The sequence below is a fragment of the Engraulis encrasicolus genome, chromosome 4, assembly GCF_034702125.1.
Source record: "Engraulis encrasicolus isolate BLACKSEA-1 chromosome 4, IST_EnEncr_1.0, whole genome shotgun sequence".
Lineage (NCBI taxonomy): Eukaryota > Metazoa > Chordata > Actinopteri > Clupeiformes > Engraulidae > Engraulis > Engraulis encrasicolus.
The window spans coordinates 92,501-116,499 of NC_085860.1; the positions used below are offsets into that span (position 1 = coordinate 92,501).

At 43.0% G+C, this 23,999-nt stretch overlaps 2 protein-coding genes across 2 annotated transcripts in view; both read left to right on the forward strand.

Annotated features, from left to right (window-relative positions):
• Nucleotides 1-16,278, forward strand: part of smpd3 (sphingomyelin phosphodiesterase 3) — a 63,294-nt gene extending 47,016 nt beyond the window's left edge. The window contains exons 6-9 of the mRNA XM_063196398.1: nt 63-152; nt 3,543-3,606; nt 5,181-5,343; nt 12,615-16,278. Coding sequence (XP_063052468.1) covers nt 63-152; nt 3,543-3,606; nt 5,181-5,343; nt 12,615-12,716 — 419 coding nt within the window. The 3' untranslated portion in view covers nt 12,717-16,278. The remainder of the gene's footprint in view (nt 1-62; nt 153-3,542; nt 3,607-5,180; nt 5,344-12,614) is intronic.
• A 6,294-nt stretch (nt 16,279-22,572) lies between these two features.
• Nucleotides 22,573-23,999, forward strand: LOC134446618 (C-C motif chemokine 4-like). Its single transcript, XM_063195924.1, has 3 exons — nt 22,573-22,736; nt 22,965-23,085; nt 23,337-23,999. Exons 1-3 carry the CDS (start codon nt 22,673-22,675, stop codon nt 23,443-23,445), a joined length of 294 nt encoding a protein of 97 aa, XP_063051994.1. The 5' UTR covers nt 22,573-22,672; the 3' UTR covers nt 23,446-23,999.

Genomic DNA, 23,999 nt, shown 5'->3' on the forward strand with positions numbered 1-23,999 from the left:
GCGTGCGTGCGTGCGTGTGTGTGTGTCCATGCATCTCATCTCCTGGACCATCTCCACCTCAGAGGATAAGCTTGAGCAACAGCATGTGCTCTTTACGCAGTATAAGGACCCGTGCAGGATGGGGCCAGGGGAGGACAAGCCCTGGGCACTGGGTAAGTCCAGCCTCGCAAACTCTTTTTTTTTGTAATTTACTTGTTATTGTTTTTTTTCCACAAATACATGGAACAAGACAAACACTGAACAAGTGAACAGGGAGGACTACAGACAGACACTGACTAACAAAGCTAAACACTGTACAGTATATGTATATAAAAATGAGTGTAACTATATACTCTGGTAACACTTTACTTGACATGTCCCAGCATAACACCTTCATAACAGCTTTTATACACTTGCATGGAGCATTCATGACTGTTTTATTAGACGTTCATGCCAAAACTTTAATGAACATGGCAGATGAAAGGGCGGCAACTTCAAAATAAAAGTGAAAAACAAAGCAGCATTGCGGGTTAGATGAGGGGGTTAAATGAAACTTTTATTTTGACAAGTCGCTGTCCTTTTGTCGGCCATGTTTATGAAAGGTTTGCTTTGAATGTCTTACGAAACCGTAATGAATCCTTCATGCAAAGTGTATAACAGCTGCTATGAATGTGTTATGCGGCAACACGTCCAGTAAAGTGTAACCCAAACTCCCATCCTCGACCTGTGCTTTTGGCCTCCCCAAAGATCCTCCTATTAGAGTAAGATAGCCTACATCAAGCCCATACTTTCCTGGATGTGTCTTTCCCGAATAAATGGAGTTCCCTTAGTACTGTAGATGGCGGTAGCGCAGCTCTCATGCAAGGGGACAACGCTCCCTTAGGAGACAGAACTTGTGGTGCTTTGGTGTATCTTACTCTAATAGACAATTCTTTGGCCACACGCTTCACGTGACGCCCCGCCTCTGTGGAGATACAATAAAGACAATAAAGTTTCAATAAAGATAATAAAGTTCAATAAAGTTTCCCCACTGTCTACCTAGCCACAACAACTTTTGGGGGACTTCTCCCCTTACAAGGTCCTGATTGCAAATGAGAATATGACCTTTCAATTGCACTTTTGCGAGATATTGAATTAAACTTATGTCATCAATGACGTGTTGTGACATCATCACAAGGCCACAAGCACTTGGGCACAATCGTTCCAATCTGAAAGACAGTATGGCAGCTATCCTAAGAGAGGGTGCCTATTGTAGCTGTAAATGTATATTTCTCTCTAGGCTACTGTAGCTTTGTGTCGTATTCTTCTCGTCTGTTATAACAATGTTTTCTGCTGTAGCTGTGCATGTGCAACAAAAGGGGGTGCTCTGGTGGGGGGGATTCATTTCACCCGGACCCGCCACATACAGTACATAGACCGATGACATACTACATACACTATGCACCTGGTGTACGGAGGCCCTGGATGAAGGAACAATGCAGTGTGTCTTGGCCCCTTGGGATCTGTAACCTCCTGGGCCTCAGCTTGGTGGTGGGCTCGTTCATCAATCCTGCACCTAGTGATGGGCTATGCCATTTGACCTCGGATCTCAGCCTGCCTGGTCTGGATGTCAATTTAAAGGTGGACCTTACTGAGCACAATGGCATCAAGTAGCATGAAATAATTAAGATAATTTTGGTTAAAGCCCTGGAAATAGTCCTGGTTTATGCTCCCTGGATTATGAGCATTCTCGTGTAGATACAGTTATGGTGTAGCTGTTTGTTAAATAATATTATTATTATTATTATTATTATTATGGTGTAGCTGTTTGTTAAATGATGATACAATACAACTTTACATAGCATACTGTATCAACATCCACAGAACAGAGATATTTTTGAGAGTGAATATTGCCAGATACCAGGATGTTGGCAAACCATAAGACAAAAGGCCGTTTTATAGCTTGTTTGAAAAAAAAAAGAAAACAGGCGCTGCTTTTTTTATATTTGAATGCTTTTATGAGGTGGCGGTGTCACGGGAAGTAAGTGAGAGCCGAGGTAGAGGCATGCTCCGTATCCCAGCAGCGAGTTTCCCTCCCGCTGGCTGGCCTGGCAGCACAACATTGTTCTGTTGTGCTCTGTTCTGTTCGGGCATGGAGCTTCACCACACATAAATCTTTGATTCCTCAGCAAAAGTAATCAATAATGTAGCCCTAGGAAGGGCCCCGAAGTGTGTGTGTGTGTGTGGGGGGGGGGGGGGGTGGCTCTGGGGATCCACCGCAGCGCAGCGCACCAGCCTGCTGCTGACTTAACTTGGCCAGCTGCCCCATCCTATCTCCTTCCAATTTCAACACAAGTTCAGCAGGTCCAAAAACTAGCAAAAGTGACAAAGTAGGTAAATAGATCATCTTATCAATTATTACTAAGCCACAAAATGAACATGCAAATCCTTAAGGCATCGTTGCTGAAAAGGAACTTGCTCATATTAACATAAGCTGTTGTGTTAAATGAGGTGACGAAAATAGGAGGGCAGTGGTATGCACAACGTGCTTCTCCCAATTCTATTCAGCCTGATAATGCTGCAATCGCATTAAGCAACATTTTAAACAAGAATATACTTACTCTATGCTTGCATGTTACATATCTGTTAGCGTACCTTATAAAAGTTGGAAGTAGCGCTGCTATGCACATTGTACTTTCCCCTACTCTGTTCAACGTGTTTGAAAATGAAGCAGGTTTGTCTATTTATCTTTTTTGTCATTGTTTTGACGTTCTTTTTTTGTGGCAGTTAATTTGACAAACTGGCCAGTGGGATTTGGGCAGGGAACAAAAGTGTGGTTAAGTGGGCATGGTGGTGGGATTTCTTTGTCTTCCGCAGTGCACATTTGTTTTCTGTACAGCTGGTTATGGTGGAGCACAAAGAGAAAGCATGAAGCCCAGCTCCAGATCCAGATGCACACTTAGCATTTGAACAGCATCCAATTAATAACTCTGTTAATTAGGCAGAGTGCACGGCACACTAGCATAGCAAACAAGGGGGAGACTTGGCAGTAAGCGGGGGAAACAGGGGGAAGAGGAGAGGGAGAAAAGAGAAGAGAAGAGAAGAGAAGAGAAGAGAAGAGAAGAGAAGAGAAGAGAAGAGAAGAGAAGAGAGGAGGTAAAGGGCGCGAGTGGAGGTGGAACATAGGAGAGAAGGAGGGAGTAAAGAAGAGAACCGAACTGAATAAAAGGAGAGAGAATAGAAAGGGAAATGGGGAAAGGGGGAGGAAACACTGAGAGGCTGTGTCATTGTACGTGTTGGTACGAACCTGATTAGGACTTTCTGTAGATCCATTAGAATCTAATTGTACTCACACTAACTCACATGTTGCAGATGTCCACAGAACAGAGCACACACACACACACACACACACACACACACACACACACACACACACACACACACACACACACACACACACACACACACACACACACACACACACACTACTCACACTCATTCACATGTTGCAAATGTCTCTGCTTACTGTAATGTTATGTCATGAGATGGGCTTATGGGAGCGTGTGTTTGGTGTCTCTGCACAGGTACCCTACTGGACACAGATGGGCTTTATGATGAGGAGGTCGGCTCACCAGAAAGTCTCCAAAAGTAAGGCCACCCCAAAATCACTAATGTAGAGTCAGTATTTGTTATGTTCAACTTTCTACATTTTTATTTTATTTATTATTATTTTTTTTTAATACTTTATTGTGTTCATTCAAAGTTCATTCAAGTTCATTCAAGTTTCTACATTGAGTACAGTTGGCAGTTCTAAACAAACAATTAATCATTTTGTTAACATTAGTTAGTTTCAAACTTTCCACTGTAATGCCACTCTACTAAAACAACTCTACTATGACTCTTTATTTATTCTTTTATTGATTCCTAATTTGTCAGCCATATGTGACATGGTGACTAATAGGGAGGGGAAAGTAATCTCATCACCCCCTGCTGGCAACGTTCCGAGCCTCTTCATCAAATGAATGGGTTTTTTTCTTTTAAAAATTACATCTCGGCCCTGGTGACGAAGTAGGAGTAGTGGCTGTCATATAATATGCATGTTGGCCCGTTTTATCAATTCAGGTGATAAAATGTTCGTTTTTTAACTGTTCCGAACTGATTTTAATATTCTTTAAAAAGCTAATACAGAACTACACTGACTCGCATGTGTGACGTGTTTACTCCATGTAATTAGCATAGCCAAACATTAGCCAAAGAGGTGGTTACTCGTCACCACAGAAGCCATCATATCTACTAGAGAAGCTAAAACCAAACCAAACTAATCAAGTGTATATATGTAGTAAGACGCCAATCTGGAACTCACAGGTTTACAAGAATGTGAATTCTCTGTGTTGTCAATGAGGCGCGAAGCACAGCATGCTGGGAGCTGTAGTCCGTTTCCGACCAAATTGTCACAATTTCTATTTTTCTTAAAAGGGCAAAAAATTACTCAAGATTTTCACAGGTAGTAGTTCATCCTACCTATTGTGTAAGCTGAAACATGTGTCTGGTGTGCAAGTTCAGCGTCATATCTTTGTGGGATTTAAAAAAAAAACTTGTCTATGGGAGTTAAATAATAATAATAATAATAATAATAATAATAATAATAATAATAATAATAATAATAATAATACACAAGTTTTATATAACGCTTTTCATGATACTCAAAGTCGCTTTACAAATGAGAAAACATGTAGATAACACAGACATACAGGGGGGAAACAACAGGACAATGAGAGACAACATAGAACAATGACAATAGGAGGATCGCCCTGGTGTTTGGAATGTAACCGCTAGGATCGCTGTTTTCCACTTTCCCTCCCAATATCAAAATCAGTGTTGCCAGATTGGGCGCTTTCCCATCCAATTGGGCTGTTTAGGATGACCGTCTGCGGGTAAAAAAAAGGGCATTGAGCGGCCTTTCTGTAGAGTTATGACTATAGAAATGAATACAATTTGGTTCAAATTGGGCGGTATATTCCAGGTGGTGGAATTTGGGATTGAAATCATCAGACACATCTGGCAACCCTGATCAAAATTGGCATTACCAATATCAACCAGTATAGGCTATGTACTGTACATTGAACTGTAGCATGACCACAGGAAGTGATGATAAAGTAGTTGTGATCAGCACAGTCCTGTGGAGTTCCAATGTGTTCATTATAATGTGTGCTTGGATACAGGGTGATGGAGAATGAGGAGGCGAGGAAAGAGTACTTAGTCTACCCCAAAAGCAAAAACCAGTGCCACAGTCAGAAGGGCCGCAAGATACCTCTCAAAGGCAACGGCCGGAGGATCGACTATATCCTGTACCGCGAGGACGGCGTACAGCCAAACTGGAAAGTGGTATGTGTGCAAATCTTTTAGGCTATTCTTTTTGCCAGGGCTCTAAATTAACTCCAGCCAACTGGCCAAATGCTGGTGAAATTTGGATGGTAGAAAAAACTTACTAGCCACTTCGAGCCATTGGTGAGTGTTTGACTAGTAATAAATATCTATTAGCCATTTTGGCTGGTGATGAAAAATGTTAAGCCTTGCTTACATCATATTTTTTTTGCTTGTATTACCCTACATGTATTTATTATTTGTATGCATTTTATTTTACCCTCTCTGTAACTTTAACTACACTGTAAGAAAATTTCCCTGCAAAATAACGGCAGTTACTGGCAATTATATTTACCTGTAATTCTACTGTTATTTCACACCAAAAATCAAATACAGCTCATTGCTGTTTAATGTATCACAGTATATAACATTTTTTCAACAGTAATTGAACTGTTAAATAACAGTACTCTACAGAAAAATAACAGTACATTTCAGTTAAAAAGTTGAATTGTACTGTATGATGACAGGCAAATACTGGGTCATAGTTGTATTCATGAATATGGCCATGGCAACTTCCTACCCCACCCATCATTCTCCATAACTGTGGTACCCTGGCCATGTTACCACCCCACCTTCCCATCGTTCACCATGACTGGAGTGCCTTGAGCATGATACTATGGCGCAATGCTGTATTGAGAAAATGGTTTGCGGTGGTCCTTTGAAAGTGTGGGCATGAATAAAATTTCAGAGTACGCAGTGCTATGTTACAATGATAGTGTGCAAGGTGGGCTTTTTACTGTATCTCTTGATGAGCCAATGATGAATATAGCATTGGTCAGTCTTTAAAAAAATATTTTGCACCAAGTAGCACAGCAAACAAGCAGCACTACAAGCTAGCTCTCAAAGCAATGCCTAATTTGCAGCAGGCACATTATATGCAACAATGCCACAAATGATGCCACATACAGCAAGCTTTCACAAAGAGGAAAGTGTGCAAGCATGTAAGCAAGCTTGTAGGCAAGATTGTAGGCAAACAAGTGCTATGCTGTGCCATGCAGGCCAGCCAGAAGGCAGGCAAGCAACTGAAGTGTTGATAGTCCAGATTTATATACAGGTGCAAGAGTACCATGTGACCAGAGTCATCAGGCCCTTGGCAGGTGACGCCCGTAATTGAATAATGGCATAACAGCCCTACTCAGGTGAGGCCAGGCACTGATTAGCAGATTGGTTTAGATGGGGCTGCTTGTTGCAAGAGTCTTACAAGTTCTGAAAATGTTTCAGCCATTCACACTTTCATCACTATCAAAATGCATGTGCTACTCACACTTTGCTGCATCAAGCACTTTTTAAGTATTGTAGTTTCCTTAGAAATTGTTTCATCATGCTTGATAGTATCAGATAATCTTTAACCAGTCAGAATGACTTCAGTTCTTCAGGTGGTATTGAAGTTTGATGGTGATCACGGACAAGTGGAGGATGAATGGGTTTCAATGGTGCTGCCTAAAATAACTTGTTATTTTCTAGAGATGCACCGGATCCGGTTCCGGTTCCGGATCCGTCAGGATAATAGAGTTTTTCACAGGGTCCGGGTCCGGCAGGATCTTAAGCAGTGGATCCGGTATCCGGCATGTTACCTAAAAATCAGGGTCTGGTGCATGTCTAGCCTAGGCTTTTCAGTCTTTCACAACCCCAATCACTGCATGGAGTGAAATCCCTTTGGAAGCGGCTATTGCAGGCAGTGTGGCGATAAGCCAATGAGTCTAAAAAATAGTTTGCGCCAACGTAATAAAAAGGGCCCACGTGTGCGAGTAGACTATATGTTTCAACCCTTTTGTAGGATCCGGTATCCGGTTCCGGATCCGGCAGGATCTTATTCAGTGGATCTGGTATCCGGCAGGATCCTAAAAATCAGGATCCGGTGCATCTCTAGTTTTTTCCACAACGGTGAATACTGCTATTGTGCAGTACTTACTGTTTATGCTCAATATGTGACTAAAAGTAATATTTTCACAGTAGTTGTCTGTTTTTTCGAAAAACAGTAGAATGCTGTTGCAGAATTGCCGTAAATAAACAGCTATTTGTTACAGTGTATGCATCCATTAAAGGCACAGTTTAACAAAGTACAGTATGTACCAGTCAGCATGCAACATGTCTTGGGTATAGGGTGGGTTAGGGTTAGGTATGTTGGGGTCTTAGGAGCGGGTCAACCGGGCAATTGCCAGGGGTGGCATCCGAGAGGGCGGCACCATCGACGAAACTCCGCCCCCGCCAATTGGCGCTATTACGTAATGTGCCATTTCTGTGCTGTTACACCCTCTTGCCTTAATAACTTAGAATTTGTGGTTTTATCGGCTGTTATAGGCATTTATTTTGTGGATTTTGCAATCTATTCTTGTGGTGGTGGGGCCATGGTTGGGGGTGGGGTGCTGGAGGGGGCATTGTGCGGGGTGCCAGTGCAATGTAGGTATGTACAGTATGTAGGCCTATAGCGTAAGAACATAATACTACAATACATATTGATACATGTGGGATAGGCTATAGATCCACAGTGAGAAGAAACCTCTCAAAAAGTACTAATTGTTTTTTTTCATTAGAACAGAGCTAGAAACAGAGGGAGTTTCTTGCTCTGAGATGGAACCCGGTCTCTGTCTAAAGAGGGAACTGAAAGTGAGACTGTGGGGGATGGAGCCTGACTCAGAAGAGAACAGATCAAGGGGGGAGAGACTGAGTCAGGAAAGTACCAGCGTAGAGGTTCACAGGATGCCGAGACTGACCATTAGGAACTGTCAGTAGAGAGGTCCCCACTCACTAGAGCCTGACTCAGTGAAGTACCGATTTAGAGGTTGGCAACAAGCAGTGACTGTCTAAAGGAACTATTGTGGTACATGTTCCCACTCACAGACTGACTCAGTGACGGTATACAGAGAGTGATGCATGATTAATATACAAAATATCTACAAATGGAGAACTAATGGGAACTAGAAATGAACTAATTGTGCTGGGGCTTTCACTGGCTCAGAGAGCTACCGGCATACTGTACTGGAGATTCCCACGCACTCAGGGCTGACAGTTCAGCTATTCTTATTCACAGTGGGAACTGAAGGTCCAGATGTTCCTTCTGATTCAGGGAACTATCCTGTGGGAGCTATGGGAACTATCCCTGCACAGGTTCCCTAGTACTAGGTGAGGTGCAAAGTCAGGTACTGGCTCAAATACTGAAAGGGGGGGGCTACCTATTCCCTGCTGACTGGGATACTGAGTGAGGGGACCTTTCATTTTATTTCATTTTTTAAATTTAAACAGGAATGTCCCATTGAGGTATGAATAAGCCATACACATATCAGACATGGGTCCAATCAGATAGACACTAGACAAAGGCTAGTAAGCAAGGCAGGCGAGAACTAAGCAGTAAAAAACAACAGACAAGAATACAGGGGACCACAACACTGAACTGACATAGAATGACATAACAACGCAGTAAAAAAAATAGATTAAAGGGACACTCCCCTCCACTCTCTCAATTCCCCCTCAGACAGGAGAAATCAGTATTCACCTCTTAACACTTCCTTCTACAATGATGTAAAAATCGTCATTTTGCATCATTGTAGGAGGAAGTGTAAGAGAGGTGGATTTCTGTTGAGACTACAAGCAAAGAGGTTGGATATTTAATAAAGAGGACTCGAAACACGCCCACTCAATGCAAAAGCGAGTGCTCAAAATTCGGTCTCCTAAGGGGGCGTTGTCCCTCCTTCTTCTTCTCTTTTCGTGGTGTTTGCACACGACGGGTGCTACCGCCATCTACAGCGCTAAGGGGACTTCATTGATTCTCAACCTCAGGACTCCGAAGGTCTCCTAACCGAAGGTCTCCTAAAGGGGCGTTCACCCGACATAAAGTGGATACCGGAAAAGAAACAAAATGACGCTTCTTGTTAGATCTACTTTCTTTGCTACAAGCCTTTTTCCCACCCTTTCAACCCCGCCCATAGGGGGTTAGACCTAATGCTCTAACAGACCTATCACAGATCCGTGTGCCAGTGCTTTTAAAATCACTGGCATTGAAGCTCCAGTAAGTAAGGGCGTTCGTGATGGCGTAATTTTGACGAAGTTGAAAATTTGCTAGGCAGCGAGCATGCTCAGTGTGTCCACGTGAAGCATCATGGTTAGAATTTGCCGTACACGACGCAGTTGAAGGGAGTGACCTCTGCGCGGCAGTCGTGTCACATGGCGTTGAACCATCGCGGGAACAAAAGTTTTGTCAAGCAACTCCGCAGTAGCAGAAAGCTACTGCCGGGCAAGAAGACCTCCTCCATGATGTGAGGAATCTGCCGTGATTGGTGTTCATAGCTCATGTGATTCACGTGTGTGTAGTTGAACGTGCTTCATTTTCTACATGCTGAAATGCATTTCATGCACAAATGCAGCATACTCAGAGTGGTATCATCCATATGTATGGTCGCACAACCCACTTACAACAGGAAAAAAAAAGAAACAAACCACGCTGTCGTCAGATGCTCCATCTTCGCCACGTTAGGAGTGTATGCCGTAGGTTACAAAACCAGTACTATTCTGCGGGCCGCCTGCTCGACGGTTAGAGTAGTGGTTGCGCGCCTGACTTCCATTCATGAGGTCCCCGGTTCGAAACTGCACCGAAACACGGGGAGTCTTTAGTTGCTGATGGTTAATGTGGAAACAGACCAGTTGCGAGAGACTTATCTTGTCTTTTATGTATGAAAGTGCACGAAAGAGAGTAGCCTTTGTGGTTGGCGCGCCATGGTAAAGCTACATATTGAACACCTGGGTTCAATCCTCGCAGCATGGGTTGGCGCTGTTAAGTAATTTTAAAACTGTCCTATCTGAATGACGACGTTGGTCCCAAAACACAAAATGAATAGCCTAAAGTGAGTACTAATTAACTGAATTATTACATGGAAGTGAAGCCAAATCATCACACAAGACTTGTACCATAATTCACTGAGTGGTAACCTGTATCTCTACCACAAGACCACCCGATTTCTCTCCGAGGAGCAGAGAGAGTCTCGCATTTCCCAAGCATGTGCCGACGATGGTAAGCACGTCATGGAATTAGCGCCATGATTATTTAATTCCACGAGAGGGCGCCCTGGTACACCCGCTGTCAAAATAGGTAGATCCACCCACAGACCTATAGATCCACCTTCTTTGCCGCTGTTGAAATCTCGTCGTCCTGATGTGTCCAGCTTGGTTGCGACGCAGTTATCCCCTCCTTTTTATGACCAAGCAAATCACGTTTTGATCAAATCTTTTGCTGCGTGGTTGCAAACGAGCCTAGTCACTGGCAGAGCTGCCTGGGCTGGGTGTGGCCTGTGGAACTTGAGCATTGCAATGCATTATGGGGATTGTTGTCACAAATCCACAAGCACTAAAAGGTCATTGGTGCCAAGAAGGCACCAAATTAGAAATGTATACTACTATTCTACTACATATATGACCCACTTTCAATACATATTCCTGTCTCCACCGATGGAATGCCCCTTAAAAACAGTAACACTCCTCTATTAAAGTTGTTTTTAAAAGACGAGGAGGTTCATTGAGGAGGTTCCATACTGACTCAGGAAGATTGTGGGTGCACACCTTTCCAGAGCTCAGAATAAAGAAAAAAAATGAGCTCTGTTTTTTAGGGGGGAAAAAAGAGCTCTGTCAAGCCGAGCCCTCATTGTAATCTGTGTCTGAGCGCTTGTGGTACTTACAGAGTGATTAGGCCTGTAGAGGGATGAAGAGGTAGGAGAGGGAGAGAGAGAGAGAGAGAGAGAGAGAGAGAGAGAGAGAGAGAGAGAGAGAGAGAGAGAGAGAGAGAGAGAGAGAGAGAGAGAGAGAGAGAGATGGCAGCAGATGGGAGCTCATCAGCCAGTTAACCACTAGTGCCCTCTGTCTGTCAGTGTGGGTAGTCATTGGTTTGTTATGAATATGGAAAATGTTATGAAATGGCAGCATGTGCAATATTTCCCCAACAATGCTTAACCTTTGTAAGCAAAACAGTGGCCAGTACAATGCCAAGCCATAGGGTTTATTGACTCATTTGACATAATAGGTTACACAACATAGGATAAGATAAAGTAGGATAGGATAGGATGAAATATGATATTATACGATATGATATGATGTGATATGATATGATATGATATGATATGATATGATATGATATGATATGATATGGTAGGATATGATAGGATATGATAGGATATGACATGATGACATGACATGACATGACATGACATGATAGGACAGGACAGGACAGGACAGGACAGGACAGGATAGGATAGGATAGGATAGAACTGTACGTACTGCCTTTGAATTTTGTAGTCTAGTCAGTCCGGCTAGCCTGTCTATTCCTAGCCTTTCATTTTGCTCGATTAAATCTGGGAAACGAATGAAAAACAAAGAAGGCTATGCAGCACATGCCACCAGAATCATAGCACAGATTGATTGTTGCTGTCTGGTAGCGCAAAAAGGCAATTTGAAAGACACTTGACAATCCAGCCTTTGACATTCCCTGTCTATGAGTGGTTTGCCAGTCGAGCCCGATGCCACAGGCAGGCTAGGCATTGGCAAGGTGTACTTAACCATCCCAGTGCCCTGGGTCAGGTATCAGCCAGTGTAATCATTATACTCACAATACCCCAACATACTGAACTCCAGTGCTCCTCAACATGCCTTATAAATGATGCATACATACTTGCACTGCTCTCAAAGCCACATTCATGTACGTAGCATGATTATCATCGACTTTCAAATCTCTTCAAGACTTGGTCTGACCAAGAGCATAACAATTAAAATTTCCAAAACGGCATTTTCCAAACGGCCTCCCTTGGTTTGCTAATGATTGTTTGCCTACCAACAAAGAGGGAGGAGTTCCCGTATTTGCGGGAACTCAGAAAGTTACTTGCATTGCTCTTGACCTGACTCGTAGCAACGCTGAAGCTGTTGCGTCACTAGGAGGGCACGGCCTGTCAAACATTCATGTACACAACTACGCCACCTACAGTAAATTGGTCATTGTTGGGGATAAAATGCGACCTGGGCATATGAAGCATAAGATGCTTGTTGGAATGAAGAGGGAAGTTCATTCAAAGAAGATGCTGAGCGTCTTACAGCTAAACTATTTGCATAAAGGACCTACATGCATGAGATGTAATGCACTGTAATGTAATGCATGATGAGTGATGATGTACTAATTATTGTAAATTGCGGGATCTGCGTACAATATAACTTAAGAGGGATGTGTGGCCTGTGCTTTTGTCTGCCCCTGTGTGCAGGACATTGAGGAGTTCAGCTTCATCACGCAGCTGTCCGGTCTCACAGATCACCTGTCTGTCGCCATGAGGCTGGGCGTCGCTACAGGGGAAGAGGAGCCCTAGACACACACACACACACACACACACACACACACACACACACACACACACACACACACACACACACACACTCTGATCCACAATACAGGAGAGATAGACCATTCAAAGAAGGAGAGAGAAGGGAAATTCAAGAAGGACAAAATGAAGTTAAGTAGTGGAAGAAGAAGAGAAAGAATGGCAAATGAAGACAAGAGAAGGAACAACATGCTTACACACACACACACACACACACACACACACACACACACACACACACACACACACACACACACACACACACACACACACACACACACACACACACACACACACACTGCCTTCTTAGTGCATCCTCATGGAGACTCTTTCTTTGGGACTTTGTTGAACATGTGATCGTTTTGGATCTCATATCTGTATGGAATTTTTAAAAACAAACAAAAAAATAGTAATAGTTTATATAAATGGCTGATTTCCTGTACTTTACTCTATGGACCCGTTAGTCAGGTCTCTCTCTCTCTCTCTCTCTCTCTCTCTCTCTCTCTCTCTCTCTCTCTCTCTCTCTCTTTCTCTCTCTCTCTTTCTCTCTCTCTCTCTCTTTTTTTCAGCCATCTGTTCTTATTATTGTGTCTTCAGGACAGGATGAGAGAAGGGCAGAGGAGTTGTGCATCTCCCTGGGGCCTCTGTGTGTGATCTTAGTCATGACAGGGGTTACTGTAGGTGGCCGATAACTAGCCTTGCCTTGCCAGACGTAAGCGGTTCAGTCAAAAAAAAAAAGATCTCCCTCCACGTTACGTCTGGCCAAGGAGTTCTGGGAGGGGGGGTTGGTTTGGTCAACCAGCCAATCAGCGCACGGGGGAGGAATGAGGGAGGGTGGCGCACATTTCAATCGTCAATGAGAGTCGATCGTCCCCCCCAGTATGAATGAAATAGAGTATGAGTGTATGGGAAGAGCAGGCCAGAGGAGAGTAACTGCACTCTTAGCGGGGGTGGCAGCTGATCTTTGCCCCTATAGCAGTTGAGGGGACAGGGAAACTACCTGCCCCAGCTGAACCCTCCTCGGCCATGGAAAGGTGTCAGGGGTAACCACTTAAGCCATGGGAGAGGGTGAGGGGAGTAACTCCCAGACCTGTCTCTAGGGTGGAGAGGGGTAACTACGGTACCCTGCTTGGCTAATGTGTCTTTTTTCTATGTCTTTCTTAAAAGTATGCTCGAGTTTCTACTTCTGTATGTCTTGGCCTTTTAATGGAGTTTATACCAACCCCCCTCCTTCAAACGCTGCCTGTGTGTGCGGTATGGGAAGCATGAGAGTCTGACGGTGAGGTGGGACCGTGGGCCCCTTCATTTGAACCCTAACCCTACCGCTAACCCCTCTCTACCTGCATACTACCCCATCTAGCCCCTTACCTGACACCTCACCCTATCCCTCCCTACCTGGATACTACCCCTTACTCTACTTACCGCCCCCCTACTTAACACTCTCCCTGGCTTGGGGAGGGTTGTCCAGAATTGGGTCCCCCATTACATGCTGTGCATTATTGTAAGAGAGAATTTTCAAACATTTTTTTGTCCTGGTCCAAACGGAAGCTGGCAGTGGGCATGCCCCCAATCTACTGTTCATCCCCCCTGCTACCCACGGCACTATCCACCTTTTCATCTGCCTTTCCGCCTCCACCCAACTCAATCCATCCTCTCTCCCTACTCCTGACATATACACAGGACCCACGGGGGGGTCGTCGACCATCTTCACCCACCTCAGAGCTCTGGTCACCATCGCCGACATGCATGTCATCTGCACCCCATGATAATAATAATAATAATAATGATGATAATAATAATAATGCTGTCATGGAAACTGTCTGCATGTCAAATGCCAGTCTGAACTATTCATACACACACACACACAAACAACAGACCCTCAGACCCTGTTCCCATTTCAGTACAGAAATGACAGAACTGCACCTGCATGCTAAGACACTACATCTCTCACACTTCCACACACCCAGACACATGGCTTCACCCAGACAACTGTATACACGCTGTATACGTATGTGCAGTATGTGTGACTCCAGGGCTCCAATCTCCAATAAAGTGCGAGGCGGAGAGGCCCTTCCGTACAATCTATTTTTGATCATTAAGTATGAGAAAGTTGATGTTGATCATAACGGCATGATGAGCATATGCACTGGGACTTAGCCCAGCACAGCACAGCACAGCCCAGGCCCAATTCAATCACTGGTCCAAATACTGTAGGATCCAGGGGGTCCTGGACATATGGTCCACATATGAATCAGGGGCCGCACCACAGACTCCAGGGGCCCCACACTGCTCCACAAAGACTCCAGGGGGCCACACTACGTTCTTTACTCTACATAGGCCGCCTGCAGGGGGGTCTCATCGAAGTCCTCAGCCAACCGGACCTGGCACTAAACTGTTGTAGTGTTGATTCATTGTCTACTACTCAATGTTGAAGACTGAATTGAAGATGTTTACATACACATACGTACTCTCACATTCACACACATGTACGCACGCACACAGACATATACACACACAAACACATTTGTGTGCTCTTGGTCAAAGACGATGCCTGACCGATGTCTTGTTTTTCCTCTCCCTGCTCTTTCATGCCCTGTAGCAGAGCTGTCTCCTGGCCTGCAGGCTGAACGCTTTTTATACTTAACCCGAATTGTTTCTAAAATATAAATATGTACTATTATTATTATTATTACCTTATTGCTATTAGAGTTATAATTATCATGATTATTATTATTATTATGATTATTATTATTGTCTTTCTTAATATTGGTAGACATTTTATCTTTGTGCTTTCTCAAGGAACAAATGAGTGAAGCTCCTGTAGGCTGTAGTTAGCTAGATTAGAATGGAACCCTTGCTAGTCCAACATCACACATCACCACAGGACTTACAATACCATGGCGTAATGTATCTTGCCCTACATGTCTATCATCTTTGGTAGGTAGTTAGACTGAGTAGAACCTTTGGCAGTCTAACCACTGACATGTACAAGGAAGCTGACAGGGGTAGGGCAAAGTGGTCAATTTTCCCAGGTTTAGGTAGAGAGGGGGGCCAGTATTTATTGAGCGGGGGCCCTTTCAGAAGACTATATACATAGACATGGATACACAACATGTCCAATGAGTCTAACAGTGATACCACAGGATTAGGGGTCAGAGTTCAAATGTATTTCAAAGGCCCGAGGTAGAGAGGGGGACTGCTGTTGCAATGCATGCAGTGTTTAAACCACGAAGCTCCTCTCTGCACCTCTCCTCTCAACTCTGACACACACACACACATTTTCTTTCAGCATCTTTTTTTTGCCTTTTTCAAACTTTGTCAATTTTGATGAAATATTGACAATTGGTATGTTTTTTGTATAAACAATTCTTGTTTAATAATTCTTTTCTTCCATTTTTTGTTTACTTTGGAGACGTAAAGCATTCTATTGAAGCTCGGTGGCATGGTGGCACTGGGCACTGATCGGCAGAGGGCACGGCACAGCCTTTTTGCTCCGCGGTCTAGATGAATGGCTTCTGTTATTCTGCCTTACAAATTAAAGATACTATATACAGCTTCCCTCTGTCTGATGCCTCACTGTCTTTGCCCTGCATGTGTGATGTGTGTGTGTGTGTGTGTGTGTGTGTGTGTGTGTGTGTGTGTGTGTGTGTGTGTGTGTGTGTGTGTGTGTATGTGTGTGTGTGTGTGTGTGTGTGTGTGTGTGTGTGTGTGTGTGTGTGTGTGTGTGTGTGTGTGTGCGCGCGCGTGAAAGTGTGTGAGGTGTGACGGTATCTTACTTTCAGGGCTCTAAATTAACACCAGCTAACTGGCCAAATGCTGGTGAAATTTCAGTTTGGCTGGTAGAAAAGACCAACTTACTAGCCACTTTGACCCATTGGTTATTGTGTGTTTGGCTAGTAAGATCAACATCTATTAGCCATTTTGGCTATAAATTGTGCTCATTTTTATGTATATCATACTTGGTTCATGTGTGTCTGATTACATACTTGTTTGTGTGTGTGTGTGTGTGTGCGTGCGTGCATACGTGCGTGCGTGTATGTCTGTGTGTCTGTGTGTGCGTGTGTGCAAATGTGTTACTGTATGTGTCAGAGGGATTTCACAGCCTGGAAAGTTCAAATATTTTCAAGACCAAACAGATGCTAGTGCATGATTGATTCACTTGACTTCTCTTCCAGATAATCTCTCTCCAAAGAAGCACCCAAGAGACTGACAGGTCTGACTAACCAACTGATTCTCTCCCTCACAATGTACAGTAGTAAATGCAAATAAGTTCCCCGTCATTTTGTGATTGTCAGTGATAAAAAAATAAAACTAAAAACTGGTGGTTAAATGACTGTGCTGGGCTCCTGCACATACTGTTTATTGTCAATGGCTAAGAGACGTGTGATGATTGGAGATTGTGGTCTTGTCAAACAATTAAAAATGAATCCATGCAAAGCAGGTTCAACCAGAAATAATCAGGGAATATGAGTTGATAATTCAATCAAGCCACAGCAGGTCATAATAACAGCATCAGAGCGAGGTCACTGTGCAAACTTGCTAGGTAAAGCAAACAATTCATAGCTTCCCCAAACTTCCCACCAGACTGATCTGACCATTCTGAAATACATGATTCAACAGCATATTTTTCGTGTAACACCAACATCTTATTTGTGACCTAAAATGAACATTCAACATATTTCACACCAACATCAAACATTACATCTTCCACCCAACACCAACATCGGACATTGGTTTTGTCCTACTCAGCAGTCATATCAGAGGGGATTATGTTCTGAGGTTTCATTGCAGAACCGACACGCTGGCTTGTTCTAAGGGAAAGGGTCTAGGGGAGGGAAAAGGCTAAATTAAGATGACTAAGTGAAGATGACTACCTCTTGCATCAGAATCCAAAGGTTTCGGCTGAAAAGCTCCTTCCTTTGACATGTTGTGTGTGTGTGTGTGTGTGTGTGTGTGTGTGTGTGTGTGTGTGTGTGTGTGTGTGTGTGTGTGTGTGTGTGTGTGTGTGTGTGTGTGTGTGTGTGTGTGTGTGTGTGTGTGCAAAAGACTGGAGCCAGACCTGGAAGTTCAGAGGAAGTGAAAGCCTTTGCTTGCTCTCCCCGACGTAATAATACTCCATGACGATGAAAAGGAGGATCTGATACGCCATGACACAACACTCTACGCATATAGTTCACAGGGTGGGAATATTCTGCATATAGAATAGTAGAGGTGAGATAGAGTAGAGATTTCTTGACTCTGAAGAATGTTAAGTTTTCCAGCACCATATAGTACATCAGATGCTTACAGTATGGGAAGTAACTGCCGTAATTACATTTACTCAAGTAGCCTATTGTAAATTACTCATTTACACTGGAACCTGGCCTGAGTAGTGAGCAAAACATATTGGACTGAGAGACAAAATAGCATGCAAAATAATAAAAACAATGTGAAAGATTATGCAGGATTGCACACAGCATTTCCACTATTATACTTGTCTCACCTATCTTGGATCAATGTGTTGTGGTAATGGCTTGTGCCAAGCAAGAGATTATGGAGGTTATGGAGGACAATATTCAAGAAAAATCAGTTCTTGAGAGGAAAGCTAAATAAAAGTTAAGTAGGCCTAACTACTGTAAGCTATTACTGAAACTACATTTCAAGTGAAGGTACTTTTACTTTTACTTGAGTAGGATTTAGGCAAAGTAACAATACTTTTACTTGAGTACATTTTTTCTGTACTCTTTCCACCTCTGAGGTCATATCAGACATATATGTAGATGTTCATTTGGTAATGATAAATGAACACATCAAAAACACACTGTGCAAGTTCATGTCATGCTAATGACAGAGTGGTCTTGTTGCTCATTCCTCTTACATGATTAAGTCTATAGGCTACGTGCCTTTGAGCACATTTTGAGGAGGCAAGCGGTGCTAATATTGAATTTATTCAAATAGTATCCAAAGCTACTGTACTCCTGGCCCTGACCCTAACTTTTCACACCATTGGTCCGACAGCCCATTAGTCCAATACTGTAAGTCAGATAATAAGCCATAGAGGAGCATAAAAAGAAACCCATTGGTCCCATCCCATAAGTCGAAGGCACGAATAGAACAGACACGATTTGAACGATTCCAGCGACGGAAGTAACTAACTTCATATTGAGTCGCTGCCAACAAGAGACAAAAGTGATTTTTATTTTATTTATTTGACCTTTATTTCACCAGGAAGGTCCCATTGAGGTAGAAACCTCTTCTTCCAGGGAGTCCTGGCCAAGACGGCATTAAGACAGTGGAGGCACATGTATATTATGACATAAAAAAAACAGATTTTTTTTTTTTTTTTTTTAAAGCACACGTGAGGATAAAAGACATATCAGACATAGGGGCAAACAAAATAGACACTGGACAAGACTAACAAGTAAGAACATCAAGCACTAAACAGTAAGAACTAACAAACTAATAAAATCTGACATAAAAACACACACACACACAAAACCTCTGTAAAACTGAGTTTAAAAGCAGTGACACTCCTCTATTAAAATTGTTTTTAAAAGATTTTTAAAACTCTCTACAGAGGGCACAGATGCCAAGTTTAATGTGTTTTGGAGGTTATTCCAAACATGGGGGGCATATGAACTAAAAGAAGTCTTACCTAATTCAGTACGCACTGTAGGAATATTTAAAATAATTTTATTTCCTGACCTAGTGCCATAGGAACTGGTTTGGCGTGACACCAGACAATTGATATATGATGGGAGTTTACCCACCAATGCCTTCACAATAAAAATGAGGAAATGGCTTTTCCTCCTAAGTGATAGTGAAGTCCATGTTACCATTTCATACAATGCGCAGTGATGTGTTTTCATGTTTGCGTTTGTAATAAAACGTAGTGCCGCATGGTAAACTACATCTAGCTTCTTTAGAAGAGAGGTGGACGCATGCATGTATAATATGTCACCATAATCTAAGATGGGTAAAAAATGTACGCTGGACCAATCTTAGTCCTAGCAGCAAAAGGAAAACATTTTTTCAAACGAAAGAGGAAACCCAGTTTTGGTCTAAGCTTTTTAAGAAGATGGTCAATATGTGATTCAAAGTTCAACTTTTCATCAGCCAATCCCTAAGTACTTGTATGTTTTAACCCTTTCTAGCAAGGGTACCATCAGTAGTGGACACGTCAACATTAGATAATGATGAGCGGGTACGCGTGAAAACCATGTACTTTGTTTTCTTTGCATTTAGGACCAAACGCAGACTTAGCAAAGACGTCTGCAAAACACTAAAAGCAGTTTGAAGAGTCTCAACTGCAGTATTTACAGAAGGGGGCAGATGTATACAGAACAGTGTCGTCAGCATACAGATGCACCTTTGCTGAATCAAGACCAACACAGAGGTCATTTATATTAAATAGTAAACAAAATAGGCCCCAAAATTGACCCTTGAGGCACACCCATTTTGACCCCTACCAGAGCAGAATTACTATTGTCAACAGCTACACATTGGGTTCTCCCAGATAAAATAATTCAAAAACCACTTCCGTGTCATGTCACTAAAACCAATATGTTGTAGTCGTTGCAGCAGAAGGTCATGATTTACACAGTCAAATGCCTTAGAAAGATCAACAAAAAGAGCTGCACAGGACCTCTTGTTATCTAGGGCAGAGATTATGTCATTGGAACTAAAGTAGTGGCGGTGATAGTGCTGTGATATTGTCTGAATCCTGATTGTGTAGATGATAAATTTCATTTGCAGTCAAATAATGTTTTAACCTGTTCATTCACTAAAGACTCAAATATTTTTAGCAGTTACTGATAATCTAGAAATGGGCCGATAATTGTCAGGCAATGAGGGGTCACCTCCTTTTAGTAGCGGGAGAACCATTGCTGATTTCCATGACCTTGGAATTTCACCACTTGTGAGGCTAAGATTAAATATTGAGGCTATAGGACTGGCAATCACACTTGCTACTGCCTTCAAAAAAAGGGGCTCAATTTTGTCTGCACCAGTGGATTTTCTTACATCTAATTTTGACAGTGCTTGATACACTTGGAAGGGTGTAATAGCTGCGAAATTAAAACAGGATGAGATTTCTTTTTGAGGCAGAGTAAGGTTACCTGCCACCGGAAGGTGAGATGTAACTTTCTCTGCCGCCATATTAAAATGTTCATTAAATGCATTTATAATATTATCCTTCCCTTTAACCTCACCTTGAGATGTATTTAATACTTCAGGCAGTGTAGGTATTTCAACAGCTCCCTCTGTGGACTTAATCAACTTCCAGAATTTACAGTGATGCAGGCGACTAGAATGAGTGTGCAATGTCATAAGAGGAATATCAGTCATTTAACTCTTCTGAGATATGATTTTTCTGCCCTTTTCAAACTTGTGTAGTATGTTTAGTAAAAAATGCCCCACTCCTGGATGAAATTCTTGCAGTTTTAAAGGCCAACTTTTGATAACTCACTCCTTTTGAAAATCGGACGGTCACCCCAAGTTAAATTCACTTGCAAGGCTCGCCTGGCTGTGTTTCCCGGTGTTTCCCAATTGATATAAATAATGTAGAGAAACGAGTGATCACGAAAGCCTTTCTGTGTTGTGTCACGTCGAAAGAAGGCGTTGCCCACAAAGGTTTATGGCGACCCATTTTTCTAAAAATATTTTGAGTAATTTTTTTCTGCTTGTTTTCAAAACAAGCAACGTCTGGTGGCCCGAAACCTAGCTTAGCTTAGCTACCAGCTGGTTGCTACTCTCAGATACACACACAGCACAAAGCCTCATACATAAAGCATACCCACTCTGGTTGCTCCGTGTCTGCAGCTCGCCTAAGGGTCGCTGTAGAAAGAGCACAGCCCTGAATGGAGCCTGCACGCCTCCATTGGCGCCCCTATAGTGCAGTACCACCCGGGGAAGTGGCAACTCTGTTTCCCATTACAATCTCTCCGAGAACAGGAGGACTGAGCCAATCAGAGACGCATTTCCATGAGAGCAGGAGGAGTGAGACAATCAGATACGCATTTCCACAAGAAACCCGGAACACGCTCTCGTTTCTCCACAAGCCATCTTGCTAGCTTGCAAAAACAGCTTGAAACAAAGCAACCAGAACGTTCTTTAAAACAGGACCAACGCGTAACAGATTCAATAGCAATGGGGAACACAGCAATATTAATGAAATGACGTTGAGAGGCCATCTTTAATACTGGGTTAGCATGGCAGACAGAGAGACGTTTCGCCCTAAGTCTTCTTCGGCGTATTTTCAAACTTGTGTTCATATCACACAACAACTGTTGTAATCTAACAACCACTTGCAGCATTGTTATTGACAAAGGCCTCTAGATTCACACCATTATTCTAACCACCACCATGTACATCATGCTTTTGCTAGCATTTATTTGTTCGTTTTGTTACCATCACAAAGGAGGTGTGTCTATGTTGGCATATATTTGTTTGTTAGTTAGTTTGGTTGTTACACAATGTTAGATCTTTCTGGATAAAATGTGTTCGCCCTCGAGTGCCAGGTTCCCTATGGTCTGGATTGTGTTCACAAGATGACTATTTTCATCTCAGAAAGCCCCTTCATCCAACTCTGACATTTAAACACAACAATAGTGCGCCCGTACACTTCCTTAAACCTCAGCTCAGCCAAAGGCCGAAACACAGAGAGTCGAAAAGAGAAGTGAAAACGAGACATCAGGTGTGACGAGTGAGCAGTGCTGTCCCTGCACATGGGCTGCACATGCCGAGGGATGTTTGTGGGCGGAATTTCAGATGTGTGGGACGCGGTCTCGGGGGTGCCCCTAAAGGTCCTCAAATTATATATAAGGCCCGTAGGTAGTCAGCACAGACAAGCCACCTTTGACACTTACTGACCATCAAACACCGGCTCCTCCATCTGCTCTATCAACGCAGCCTACCTCTAACTCTCTACTCTCTAACTCTACACCTAACACTCCAGAAACATCGCCATGGCTCGCGTCCTGCTGATGACATCACTTGCCATGCTGCTGTGCGCCGTTATGGTCACTGAAGGTAAGATGGGCATCCGATCTAAAGAAAGGTGGGATTCAAGGAAAATTCAAGGTCAAGAGGTTAAGACTGGGATTTTAGGGCAATTCCATGGGCAAAGCAAGCTCTAAAAAGAAAACAGGGGCAACTAGAAGGACTAGAAGGTGTGAGAGGGAACAGCGGACCTGTAGACTAGATTGTTGGAGATCGGGGCAGTACCTGTCAACATGTGCTCTCTGCTTTATCCTATAGGTCTGCGGATGGCTAGTGGGCCAAAAATGTGCTGCTTCAAGTTTGAGAATCGTCCGCTGCCTGCCAAGCGTGTGATTGGTTACAGTCTCACGAGCCCCCTATGCTCCAACCCCGCTGTGGTGTGAGTATACCCATACCTCCTTTTTCCACTGTTTTGATTCTAAGGATTGATGTGAAACTGAGGCGACCAAGGAAGCAAGTGAATGAAATACACAACCTCATTTGAAACAATATTGTCTGCCCTGTCACTGCTGCCTGACTGGTAAACAATGTTAAGAGGCTGGCTGCTTACAGCGCCACTCAGCCAACCCTGTATATTAATCGAATCTTCTTGACGCTGTCCTGTTTGTGTTCCTGTGCCTCTCACATTAGCCTCGAGACAGCGAGACGCCAAGTGTGTGCACAGCCATCCGAGGGCTGGGTGCAGCAGATTATGAAGAGTGTGGACAGCAAGAAACCAGGGCAGCAGACCCCTTTGTAAGACGAGGACCAGGAACAAGGATGTGAGGCCCAAATTATGGAGACAAAATGAATGTACCATTTCACCTTTTTGGCAAAGGAACTAAGCTTTGATTTTTGTTATAACTACACAATAATCATCTTTGAATGATAGCTGTTTAATTCAGGGCCATAAAAACACCCTTGGTTGTTGTTAACAAGCTCATTTATCAATGTCAATGTGTTTTGACTGTATTTGTTTGTATCCTTCACAAGTATAACCCTAAGAAAGTGAGGATCATGAAAATGTGTTCATCAGTTTTCAAAATGTTACTGCAAAAGAACATTATCAGTGGTTTTATAAAGTGAAACGTATTTTCAGTTTGAATGCTTATGTTATTTTCATATAGATGCTAAAAAGCAGCGCATCCTCTCATAGAAGAATAAAAGCTACTCATAGTGTTATTGTTCTGGCAAGTTTGAGCCTACTAAGAAGAGTCAGCTCGACTTTAGACCTGGAAAGACTCCAATGATGTTAAAAAATATCGAATGTAATAAATGTATCTTTTCATTGTCATATTTAACTTTTTTACCGTG

Bases quoted from the DNA above. Each gene is read 5' to 3' on its own strand.
- LOC134446618 (XM_063195924.1), top strand. From the start codon at position 22,673: ATGGCTCGCGTCCTGCTGATGACATCACTTGCCATGCTGCTGTGCGCC. The intron at 22,737-22,964 runs GTAAGATGGGCA...TTTATCCTATAG, and splicing joins CGCCGTTATGGTCACTGAAG to GTCTGCGGATGGCTAGTGGG. The intron at 23,086-23,336 runs GTGAGTATACCC...CTCTCACATTAG, and splicing joins TGCTCCAACCCCGCTGTGGT to CCTCGAGACAGCGAGACGCC.